This window comes from Rhipicephalus microplus, chromosome 4 (genome assembly GCF_043290135.1).
Source record: "Rhipicephalus microplus isolate Deutch F79 chromosome 4, USDA_Rmic, whole genome shotgun sequence".
In the NCBI taxonomy this organism is placed as follows: Eukaryota; Metazoa; Arthropoda; class Arachnida; order Ixodida; family Ixodidae; genus Rhipicephalus; species Rhipicephalus microplus.
In genome coordinates, this window is record NC_134703.1 from 139,681,720 (window position 1) to 139,694,487 (window position 12,768).

The 12,768-nt window shown below is 44.4% G+C and overlaps 1 protein-coding gene across 1 annotated transcript in view; it reads right to left on the minus strand.

Annotated features, from left to right (window-relative positions):
- Positions 1-12,768, minus strand: part of LOC119172377 (uncharacterized) — a 240,533-nt gene that overhangs the window by 4,558 nt on the left and 223,207 nt on the right. The window contains exons 4-6 of the mRNA XM_037423443.2: positions 7,487-7,667; positions 3,986-4,203; positions 2,846-2,981 (exon numbers count right to left, since the gene is read on the minus strand). Coding sequence (XP_037279340.1) covers positions 2,846-2,981; positions 3,986-4,203; positions 7,487-7,559 — 427 coding nt within the window. The 5' untranslated portion in view covers positions 7,560-7,667. The remainder of the gene's footprint in view (positions 1-2,845; positions 2,982-3,985; positions 4,204-7,486; positions 7,668-12,768) is intronic.

Sequence of the window (12,768 nt, forward strand, 5' to 3'; positions counted from 1 at the left end):
AGAACGTTGTTTTGATTCCACCCATGAAGGTCACATTTTGATGGAGGCTGGACACCTGCAGCGTACTTTGTGATGAGAAAACAAGTTAGAGAACACCTTGTGGTGGAAATTGTCTTAAACCCTTAACTAAGGCAGGCTTCAAATTGAAATCGTAGCTCTGGCACGAGAAACCCCAGTACATTGAAAACTCGTCAGACGCTGCATAATATGGAAATTAATTTCGTGAGACGCAGTGAGGTGGTAGCAGCCTGTGCCATATTTTCACTTTTAGCTAAGCATCGCGAAACGAATCGATGTGCTTCTGTAGGCTGAGCAGCTATAGAAATGTGTGCACATACCAAACGCCGTTGCATGAGAGTATGCGTGTATGTTGGAAATTGTTTCATGCCGTGCTATGCGACAGAGCAGTCACAATAATCTTTTCATGACCTACGAATCACGTTCCTCCTACAATCTTGTACATCTGTGCCGATTCTGGTGCATATGTAGGTAAAAAGACGACCAGTGGTGCGTCCACCAGCTGACAAGAAATATCAGCACAATCATACAGATCGAATAGGTTCTACGGGTGCCACTGTCTTGTCCGCTACAGAGGCGAATTCTGTCATTTGCTCGCCCGCCATAATTTACCCACTGCAGCAATTCCACAAAGACAACAGCGGAAAGCTGCTGCGCCAAACGGGGTGTTTGCTGAGCACCACACGAGCGCTCATACAACCTTGTGGTTCTGACTTTTGACCTCTCGGGTCGATTAGAGGAAATTGGTGCTTTGTAGACGTCGACTTGAGGTTGCTGCTCCGCCAGCAGTGATCACCCACTGGCCGCAACACTACTGCGCAGTACATGAGATCACATGCCCCATGTGTGACGCTCCTACATCCATGGTGCACATGACACAAATGCGGTGGTCGTGCCCGTGCCTTGAGCAACTACGACTTTGTCATCGCAGGACAGCTGATCACCATCCCGATCTCCCTCCAGACTCATAACTGGGCATACAAGGTCCATTCCAGTGCACGGATCTTTGTTCAACTTTATGCGCGCGTTCTCCTTGTTAGTTTACCGTCGACACACTTTTCCTGATGCTATCTATCTATCTATCTATCTATCTATCTATCTATCTATCTATCTATCTGTCTATCTATCTATCTATCTATGAAATGGGTGCGCCAAAACGTATGTGGATAGATAGAATGCTTTTTGCTCTGTAAGAAATACTTCGCATTTAATGTTATGGATCATCTAGCGTAGCACAAAAGCAAACTATTGTAATAACACATAGTTGGCATCGTGCTTGCTACCTCACTGATACAAAGAAAAAATCTCGCTTGCCTGTCGTGCGTTGTGTTAAGAGTACTAATGCGGAGGAATAATACTCTATGAAGAAATGTGTTGCGTTGGCCGAGTAATGTATCTGTGCGTCTCGGGTAAACCTGCGGCTTGATTGTAGCGTGTTCATTTGACGTTAGGGTGTCGTTCGTGCAAACTTATCCAGCATCAGCTGTGTCAGCGTGTGGCTAGTGCGGTAACAGTGTAAAGAAACAAATTTGTTTATGAAACGTATGAATTTTCTTTTTGTATTTTGTTTGGGCTGTCTCGGTGGTGCATATCCGAAACAGGGTTCATATAGGTACAGTCTGACACATTTCCGTAACTTCGCTCAAGCACAGTTGCTTTTAAAGGGTCACTCACCACCTCACCTTTGAAGACGAGGGGATGATTTTCTCCTCTCTTTCATACACACGGTGCATCCTCCTCGCCCCTTAATTCTTGAATGCAAGTGAACAATATCAGCACTAAGCGTTATGGCCTACCTGGATTTCGCGCTTCTAGGCTCTACGCTGTTATCCCCGCTTGCGCAGATCGGAACACACAAAATGAAGTTCGATCAGTTGATTGTGCACGGTATTCATGCGATACAAAGAAAAACGGATGGGCGGCTGCATGGCGAAGCAGTGCAGGAGATAAATCACACGTGATATTTCTCGTACATCAACGAATCGAGAGCATGTACGCTGTAGACGTCACGGTAACTACTGTCTACGTCACAGAAGTGCGCCACGAAGGACGAGAAATATTATTAAAGGATATTGCGCTCTATTGTTGTATTTTGGGAGCCTGGTGAGTGGCCCTCTAACGCATGACGCTGAACTATCTATCGTTGTGAGTCGGTGCATGCGCACGTATCCGTAACGAACTTGTCAAAGTGCAGCCACGAAGCGGAGGCTGTAAAGGTCTTACAACTGCAAAGCCGATCACTCGCCCACCCACTAAGGCATTCATTTTGATTCACGGATTTACTGCAACTGTTAACGCTGCCATAGTCAATGATACCGAAAATCTCGTTTTTTATGACATGTTATCAGGCAGCTTACCAAGCCCGCCACAATTTGTTGAAGGAGAAACAAACACGACGCCAGTACTAAACTCAAGAAGGAAAACAGGCCCACCGAGAAAGGTGGCATGGTTTATTATGAATTTCCCTGAGACGACTCAAAGGGAAGAGCCATCTCCTACTTTTCTGTCGAAGGGGACAATACCCTGCCTTCTCGTTCCATTCCGAAAGCTTCACGCTCCTAATAGGATTTTGCAGCACCACTGAATTCAGAGGCAATTAAAGGCTTCCGAGTTCCACGTGGCTTGGAAAAGCCTCCAGGATCGCCCAATCTTTTTCCAGGAGATGATGTGATGCAATGATGCCACAACCGCATCAGTAGGCTACGTGAAGTCATAGTGACGTCAAGATGACGTAACGACATTTGGTCTGCTGTGCCGTCGTGATGAGGTACTATGGTGACGTAATCACGAGATTATCTTAAGGCCATAAGTAGCATTAGTGGCTCACCTAGCACGGCCATGTCCTTCTGGCCGCCGACAGTGTCGAAGGAAGGAGCCTCCGCAGACACTTCGCACCGGTACGTACCGGCGCTGTGTAGGTTCACGTTACGCAGATACACCGACGTCCGCCCAGATCGTGCCAACTGCATTCACAAATGGGTGACCAGGAGAACAACCACAATTCACGAATCACAGCTTCTATAGGCATAAAAAATAGCAGGGTTAACTTTAGGGCTCGTTTACTTTATAAGACAAAATATTAATGAGAACTAACTGACAGTGATGCCAACGAAAGCACAATGAATGTTGTTAGTGATTACAATGTAGGGTATATAGGGTGGGGAAATGCCCACACGGGTCAAAACGTGACATTCTGGCTTTACCTATCTTTGTAGCTAATACAAAAAAAACTTTTCTTTGTGTCTCCCTTGGAGCAGTAAGTGTCGGTACTTGTCTCTCTTTTCACCTGTAAAAGTTGATGATTGCGCATCGCGTTCACGCGGAAAAAATTGTGCGGCTGGTGTTACTGTTTTCGTGATCCGTCAAAAAGAGGCGATATTCTGCTCTCACAAATTTTCGGATCCGTGCATGAAGCTACACCTGCGTCATTACAGTAACCTGTATATTTATTTTGTTACTTTAGACTACGGGCTGCATAACACCAAAAACTCTAGCTCGTTTTGTGCACGGGGACAAAGTGAGGGCAAGCACCCAGGGCGAGCATCCCTAAGAAAGGCAGAATGCGCTGTACTCGCGGATAATGTTAACCTTTCATAGGTGTCGTACACCAATTTAGTAAATTTAGAAGAGAACTGTAGTCAACGCATTTTATCCGCCGACAATCGGCCCAAACCGCACGCAACGGAGCATCGCTGCGTCTATTTGTACACGCGCCGGTGACCCCCTATCAACACCTGCACGATGATGGCGCTGCCACCTATAGCCCCATCTCGCCGTGAATAGGCCAGCACACGCGTTCTATTTTTTTTTTCTATGGAATGAATTTGCATCCCTGTCCTTCCTTTCTCTTCTGTTTCTTCCTTCTGAGCTTCCTGACGGGACTAGCGCAGCGCGTCAATAACATTTCAGCGAAAGCACTATAGCCTTTGTGACGCTGCGCGTGCTGGATTGACCGTGTAATACGCACGTCCACGTCAACGCCTGGCAGAGGCAGGAACTGCCCCGGCGGCCAGTCGTTCGGCACGAAGCGGTAGAACTCCACGTCGTTTTTGTACCACTTGACCGAGTAGAGTCGATCGCCATTGAGCTCGTATATGCAGCTTAGGCCCACTGTCTCGCCCAGCGTGGTCGGGGACGGGATGTCCACGTTGACCAGCTTCACGGCGGAGACTGTGGTCACGAAGGCTGCGCAAGGAATCGCACACTGTCATTCAGGAAGCCTTCAAACGGTGAATCAACGTGGCATTGTGTCATGCGCTTTAAGCAGGACACGTGTAAAAAGGGCTGATACATTTCATACCCCATAAGCTCTTTTCTAATTGTCACACCAGGTCAAAAGCTAACAAATGTCCGGCGTTCTTAGTTAAAAAAATCGTAACGTACACTTTAACGCTATGCGCCGCGGAAATGGGTCAAATTTCAAGGTGAAAGCTGCTCGCCCTCCCCTCTACCGGCGTACGCGTAGAGAATGAGGGCATGGCGTGGGCGTAGGAATGGCCCTACGTACACAGCACTGCGGTCACGTTGGTCCTCTACGTAGATGACTCTGCTCTGATGTTGTCAACACTATACCATGTGACATGGCAAAAATTATTTAATACAGCATGCATAGTTTATGTATTTGTTGCTTTAAGAGATTAATAAAACTTGATATAAATAATGAGACGCAATAAAAAATTGTGCACGTTTTTCTTACATTTTTTCTCGTGAAATGCTACGAGATGCGGGGCTAATGTGCCAGCGTTTCGCATGCGTTCGTGTCCCCGAAGTCAGCGCATCGAGCTGACGACCGCCATGGAACGCTCCTACGCGTTCGCGCACTCATTGTGCTCATCTACTCTACCGCATCTAAGCCAGCGTTTCCAAACCATCCCGCAGAAACAGGCAGAAGACCACAAAATAACGCTGGTCAACAAAGCAACGCTGCTCGCGTGCTCAGGGGCTGGGCTTGTTCGGGCACGTCATGCAAACGTCACCTCTTGGTCGGATGCCGGGGAGGGTGGGGAAGAGGTTTGGCTTGCGAAGGCTACGCGGAGGAGCGGCAAGGGTGTCGAGCCCACTGACCTTCACTAGGGACTCCCTAGTGGAGGTCAGTGGTCGAGCCGGCTTTGGTCGAGCTCGTCTCCTCTCACCCTCGTTTCGCACCGCTTCAAAAAACCTGTTTTCTCCGCTCGTAATGAATCGATTCGAAAAATTTTCGTCGCAAAACGTTCGTCACCGAACACCCAACAACTTCCACTGTCTAACTAAAATTCGGTATAGGGCCTGGTGAGTGGCCCTTTAAGATGGAGCGAGTGTACGTCCTTATGTAGTGGTTAGACTGTGAAATTGCAGTTTGAAATGCGCGTTGCGCATCATACGCGTTTATGAAGAATTCATTACATAGTTTTCTTTAGCTCATATTCTGGCGAACGCTCATTGTTTCTGAAAAATTTATTGTAGCCCCATCATGTTTCGTGAAACCCTTGAGCATACTACTTTTTTTAACCTGAAACAAAAAAATGATGTGTTGGATTAGCTCTGGCTGTCGTTGCTAGCGGTGCGTCACAAAAGTAAAACGCAACATTGTAATACTATGCGTTGAGACCCTCCACCTTCCACTTCTTAAATGTTTGGTATCCAAATCAACTTCTAGAAAGTACAGAGGTTGTAGAATGTTCCCACACTTCTGTACCATCTGATCCTGTGCATTTGGGACCTGGAATCATTTTACCGCCCATGTATATGATGGAAGAGCAGATTTTTGACAGGGATGACTGAACTTAATTTTCATTCAGTTAGCATTACAAGCAAGGTAGAAAGAAAATCGCTTCTGCTTTACTTGCAGATATGCTTCACAGTTGAAAAATTCTTCTACATCTACGTAATGAATAATTGTATGACAACCTTTACAAGGAGCTTCATTTCGCTCTGAGAAGAAACCGTAAAGCTAGCACACGTCACACAACTCAGCATATAGGGGAAGCCAAAGCGTCAGGTGCGTTCTACCAGAATATGCAACTTCAAGAAACTTGCAGTCTCTAACACGAAAAATATTTCTGCGATTTAAGATTACTGTCCTCCTAGCGTTGTTGATGACGATGATTAAAACTTTATTTTGGACCAGAAAAGACGCAGGGGATACCCCGCGTCACCCGAAAAATCCCACGTAGGAACCGTCAAGCCGAGCTTGGTGGTCCCTACGTGCAGAGGCACTCTTGGCCAAACGTGCTGTGTTTATCTCTCTTCCCTTTCTCCTCTATTTCTTCTATCTGCCCCATCCCCCTCCCATGAGCAAGGTAGCAAACCGGCTGCCTATAGGCTGGTAAACTTTCCTGCCGTTTTTTTCCTCCTATTTTCTTTTTTTTTCCTTCCTGGTCGGCCTGAGTTTGGTTTGTTGATTAAGTTCGGGAATGCGTAACATCGCTGTCCACCTGTCCTTGCTGAAGGCGGAGCTGGTGGCTTTACATTGCCACAACACATGGTTGAGTGTTGCTAATCGTTGCCTTGCCTGGTATTACCATGATATAGTATTTTCAGTTGCGGGCTAGTAACTAAAAATTGCCCTTCGCCCCTCCACAAATCTGTTGTGGTTTAATGACGCTATGAGGCTCCGTCTGTATTATGTATCGTATGCATTCATTTGCTAGTGATCTACAATGATTTATTGATTTATCTATTTATTGATTGATAATTTGATTGATTGATTGATTCTGTGCTTGGTAGCGCAAGAACAGAGGAGAGGAGAAGCCTGCACATTGACACGAAGGGCACTACTTTAGTTAATTCTAGATACTTTAGCAGAAACAGCCTGGCTGCGCCTTCTGCAGGGCTAAGGCCTCTCCCATGTAATTTTTGTTTTCTTGACAACTAGCACAACAACTTCTTTGGGCACCGTGTCGCTTCAGGTTACTTAATCGAAACTCTACCATTCTATTGTTCTATATACGTGAGTACAAAGAAACGTTACAAATTTCACCGAGGACTACGACACACCGTAACGGGAACACGGAGCGCAACATCGGTTGGGGGCAACGACAACTGTGTTCGATGTTCAGGCTTTCCGCAGTTGTAGCAATGTAATGTCGGTTATATAATGCCTGCGAACAAACAGAGAGTATTGTTGAGTTCCTGAGGAACTGCGTTTTGACGGCCCTCCGCCTTCCGAACAATTTGGTTCGATGTCGGGTCAGGAAAGCCAGCCGCAGTGCACGCGGCAGTCCTGCATGCGTACGAGCTCCGACCCAGGGGCCGGCACGTGACCAAGGAAGAAAGCGACGTGAGAGGTCAGTGTATCGTGATTTCAACAGTGTCCGCGTGCACTCCCTTTCATCCTCGTCCATTCTATCGGTTATGCCGGCGCCGACAACGCCAATGGTAACGTAACTCAATGCAGCAATCAGTGATTAAGAGCTGCGTTCTAGGGAAGCGTTTAAAAATTTGTCTGTCTTCGTGTGTATCGCAAGGCTTACCATCCTTCGAAACTCACCATGTAGCCAGGCGATGAGGATTCCTCGTGCGACAGCCTTAGCGCCCGTGGGCGTCTGGCAAGAGCCCGCCATGACATCAGATCGGCCTGCGCCTGGCGCCACGTTCCTTCTTCCCCGCCTTCATGCAAGGACCTCGCCTTCTCCTCCCGTGTTCCGCCACACGATCCCGACCACTCCCCGCTGAAACGAAGAGGAAAATGACGGTCAGGGTTTTAGTAAAACTAGTTGCCGTAGTTCGTGTCTACCGAAGTATATGAGCGCGCACTCGGTCTTTGTGTGCAGTGCACATTGTTACTAAGCAATCTTTAGGGTATTTTGCTAACCCGCGCTGCTGTTTCTGAACAGAAATACCCGCTCGTTTTGTTCCATCCCCCCAAGAAAACTGGCACGCTCTTCTGCCACCTCTCCTCTTGGCTTTAAATACTCCACCTTCAGCCACGCAAGTACCAAATCACAATTTTACTAAGTCGCCATAACACTGTTGAACACAGGTGCGTTTTATTCACGAACCTTGACAGAAATGCTAAAACTTCTAAAACATATGAAATCGGCTAAGCAACTGGTTAGGTATCGTAGAGTGGCGAATAATATGTACACTAAACACAATAATATAAAAAGATACAAGATAATAGGTGAAAATTCTAAAGGAATAATCAAAAGGCATTTGCGTAGGTATATAGCTCTTTTTTGTTGGATATTTTTTTTCTCGATCCCAAAAGTTCACTGCTACCAAAATCCAGCAGGGGCACTGGGAAGGCGCTGTATGCTAATGCAATTCATTTTACACTTATGGCTGCAAAAGCTCTTTTTAAAGGAAATAGAATCCACATTATCTACGTTCTGGCGCAGTCAAACATGTTTGCGCTATTTATGCACATGAACTCGACGCAACACCTGCCTCGTTCTTTTTGCTTTTTATGTTTCACATTCATATTTTCCGGTTCCAACAATGTTTTTATATTCGTTCAAACCTCTTTAAAACACCTATTTGAAATGTCGCCCTGCAATTGGCAACCCCGACATTACAAATAGAAGCATTACGTGGCTTCAAGTTTTTTTTTATGTCTGTAATTTTAAAACTCTAGTGCTCTGTACGCAGCCTAATTCTGTAATTATCTTTGTGGGTTCTTTTTTTTACTAAACAATCAGTAGCGGCGAGAATCAGTTAGGTGCAGCGAAGATGCATTGCAGGTTCTGTCAATATAGTGAAGGTAGTTATTGCGTTATATGCACAACAGAAAAGAGGACTGGATTGACTTTTACGCAAGTCAAACTAGCTTAGCCTTTCTTTATTATTAATCACCCTGAATTATTATGGTGAAGACCTAAGCATTTTGGAGGCCTAACTGCGGTATTGTAGCACAAGAATGCAAGTCCGCTCAACGAAGTATAACAGCAGTTATCGCTGTTTCTGGACAAATTGGGTTAGAAAATGGTCACGTTTTTTTTTTCCTTCAACTTAATCCTAACCATTCCAAATAGCAACTCATCGTAGGTGCCTCCAGCATTAGTATGCCTCGTTGGCCAGGGCTCTGCGATGATAAATAACTCATTGATTTTCAAAACGCACTAAATGAATTAGGTAACAATTCATTTATCATTAGTCTCGAAACAAACGTAAAAGGTCAACCTCTTCTTGGATTTCATCTCGGCACTGCCATCAGCAGAATAATTTCTGTTGCTGAGGCATGGAGACGTCGAATACATTGACAAAGAAAGAAAGGATAGCAATGGAAAGGAGGAGAGGTTAACCAGCTTGAATCTGGTTTGAATATATTGGCTCTTTGAAAAAAAGAGGCGCTGATGAGTTGGAGCAGGGATTATCAAACGAAGCTCTCATATGCCGCCTTGTCATAGTATTATTCAGATATCTGACTGTATGAGGTGCTGTTCATATCTTGCTTTGTGCTCTTTAGGGGCTCAAATGAGCGAAAACCTCTTCTTCGAGGGTCCTGTCTCGTTTTGTTTGTGCGTGTCTGTGTGAATTCTAATCTCCTTATCCTTGTTTTCGACATACATTGCGAAACAAGATGGTTCGCTTTGAATAAAAAAAAATAAAAACATTCGAACTTCACAGTGCCCAATTTTTTTATTCGACAAAATGTGTTCAATGCGACGACTCTTAATCCTTGACCAATTATTTTCACAGCGGACACCATGTGAATGCAGTATTTTGTTTTTGTAAAAATTGATTCAACACTCTTGCAGTGGCAAAAATCAAAATTATCTGATGGTAGGATCAACTCGAAGTACGAGGGAGTCTTTAGTCTCCTTAAAATTTCATTTCTGGCAGCTCGCCTAGGATTTGAGGAGCTTACGGCAGCAACATTTTCACAGTATCACTTTTCTGGTATTTTTTTTTGTGTACAGCACCGACTGCGTTGTTAAACTATTTTTTACCTTTTCTTTGTACGAGTGGTAATTTTAAATAGAATATGAATGATTAATTTTATTTTTTTCTGAGTCCAGCTATCAGAGGGTTACTGATACCCGCACTGTAGGAACGAAGCAAATTAGAAATCACTATCACTTTTTCGCTGCAGTCGCATTTCTCAAAATTTAAAACCACAACGTATTCGCGTATCGGTGGCACACTTTAAGGTTGGATAACAGTTCCCCATTGGAACAAACACATATGAAATGAAATGACATGCATATTAACCTAAGAAAGTTGCGACTTTTCTATAACTTACGGGAATGCAAATGCTGATTCGAAGAAACAATTGATGAATAAATTCTTCATGCAGCACGGGATATGCATGTCGTACAACTAGAAGTCAAGCTGAAGCATATTTTCATTAGAAATTGATATTTTGATAAACTGTTCGTCATTCGGGCATAATGATATTTCTTTTGATGGTTTAGTTTATTTCACTCCGGTGTTATTCCTTCAGATACGTACGAGAACATGTGCACTACATATCAAACATCTCGCTCTACTTTGATTCTGTTTCAGCCATCGTCTATCGTATTGATAACATATTCAGTCCCAAATGCTGATGCATTTCCCACTTTAACGTCGCAGCTGCTTAAGCCAGGCGGAGTAAAGGTAAGAGAGATCATTAATTGAGAGAAAGGCAGAGAGGTTCACCAGAATTGTAGCTTATGATTTGCTACCCTGAATTAAGGGGAGAGAGAGAATGGGAAGAAATAGAGAAGAAAAGCGAGAAGACAAGAACACGCGCGAGAAAAAAAACCAGAGAAGGGTTGCTACAGCCTATTTATAGGCCTATACCACGCAATAAGTTCAATAAGGCCTTGATTATATTTTCTATGCGAAAACAGATCGCGTTGGAATTTGGGCACTGACTGTTTTGACAAGGGTCTGTCGTCATGGCGAGCTAACGCAGCCACTAGCGGCAGTCTGTCCGCGCTGCAGCGAGGGCAGTGACAAAAAACGTGCCGCTTTTTCACAGCTGCATTGATCGCAATCAGCACTGTCTTTCATGTCGATTCGGAAGGCAGTATGCTTGGGGAAAGCAACACCAAGCCACCATCGGCAAAGCACCGTTTTCTTAAGCCGAGAGAGTCTGGATGGAAGCCGAAGTCGACAAGACTTGTCCAGCCTATGCAGTCGCGTGCGACGCGAACTTACTGTATTCCACAGGGATTTCGTACCTTCATTAGAATTGTGTCGTATTTTCGGGGCAGAAGCAGCCCTTGAGAATGGAATAGATTCTTGTACACCATCTTCGTGAACAGATCAAGCAGCTGTTTCGGCATGTTGTTTGCCCAATACGCCGCAGTTGTTGTTTGTCCAATACACTTGGAAGCCACTGAAACGCGATGTCGTGTCATTCGACGTACAGGTTGATTGATTGATTGACATGTGGGGTTTAACGTCCCAAAACCACCAAATGATTATGAGAGACGCCGTAGTGAAAGGCTCCGGACATTTTGACCACCTGGGGTTCTTTAACGTGCACCCAAATCTGAGCCTACGGGCCTACATCGACGAAGAGGTGGTGGAGCAGCTTGGGTGAGTATACAGCATGGGGAGTTGACATATTCGACTACCTAGTACGGTAAGTCAGGGTGTTAAACGGAAACAAACAAGATAAAGAGAAGGAAAGTGACAACAGATAGATAAATAAAGCGATAAAGAACAGGATAAAATAGAAGTTAAAAAAAGCAAAAAAAAAACAAAATGATTGGAATGTAGAGAAAACAGAGCGATAGAGAAAGATATAGGAAGCCAGTCAAGGAAAAAAAGACAGGTTGCAAAGACAGACAAGACAAAAAGAGAAAGAGAGTAGTAGAGAGAAAAGTATAGAGAGATAAAAATAAGCACAGAGAAAGAGTTAGAAAGAATCAAAGGTATAAAAAGAGAAAAAAACAAATAGCTACAAAAGGATAGAAAAAAAACAGAGAACAAAAAGCAAGCGAAAAAAGTAAAAGGAAACTTGAAGACTAGGCTCTTCCTTCAGGCTTGCCACCACTTAAACAAAACTGCCATCATTTCATTTTCAGGCGTCCACTTTTCCGTACAATGCGATTAAGACGAATATTTTTCTGACAAATCTGAAACCATGACTAAAAATCGACCCCCAAGCAAGAGATGTCATTTGGATTGTCATCGTTCTTTTATTTATTTTTTAGATAACAGAAGGAGGAAAAGAACAACGAGAGAGAAAGCAGGGAGGTTAACCAAGCATATGCTAGGTTTGCTACCCTACGCTGGGGGAATAGGAAGGGGGAGTATAAAGATAGGAGAGAGAGAAAAGAGAAGAGAAAGAGACAAAAAAAGGATTTTCAGTCAATGGGCTGATTCGTATGCAGTGGTGGCACTATGGAAACCCAAAAGGTGTTTACATAGGCCCGTAGTCCTCAAACGACTACAGGTCTATGTAGTCGACTACAAAAAAAAACGACGACCAGAAAAAGCATAAACCTGCTACAAGAAAACATAGGAATCAAGTGAGGCATGAGTTCAATGCAAGATAAAAGCTTGATGATAATTGATATGTGGCGTTTCACGTCCCAAAACCACCAGAAGATTAGGAGAGACGTCGTAGTTGGAGGGCTCCAGACATTTTGAGCACACAAATCTGATTACATAGGCTTGATGGTATTAAAGATGCCAGAACACGCTGTGTGGCTAAAAAGAACGTTTCGAAAACTGGTTTCGTTTTATTCATGGAAGCAACTGCTTCCTGAAGTAGACAAAATAACGTTTCGAAACGTGGGCTAAAACGACATCCCGTCTTTCAAGATTTTTTTCTTTAAAACACCTACTTACGCTACCCGAATTGCGACAACTCCTGTTCACTCGTCAGTCTTG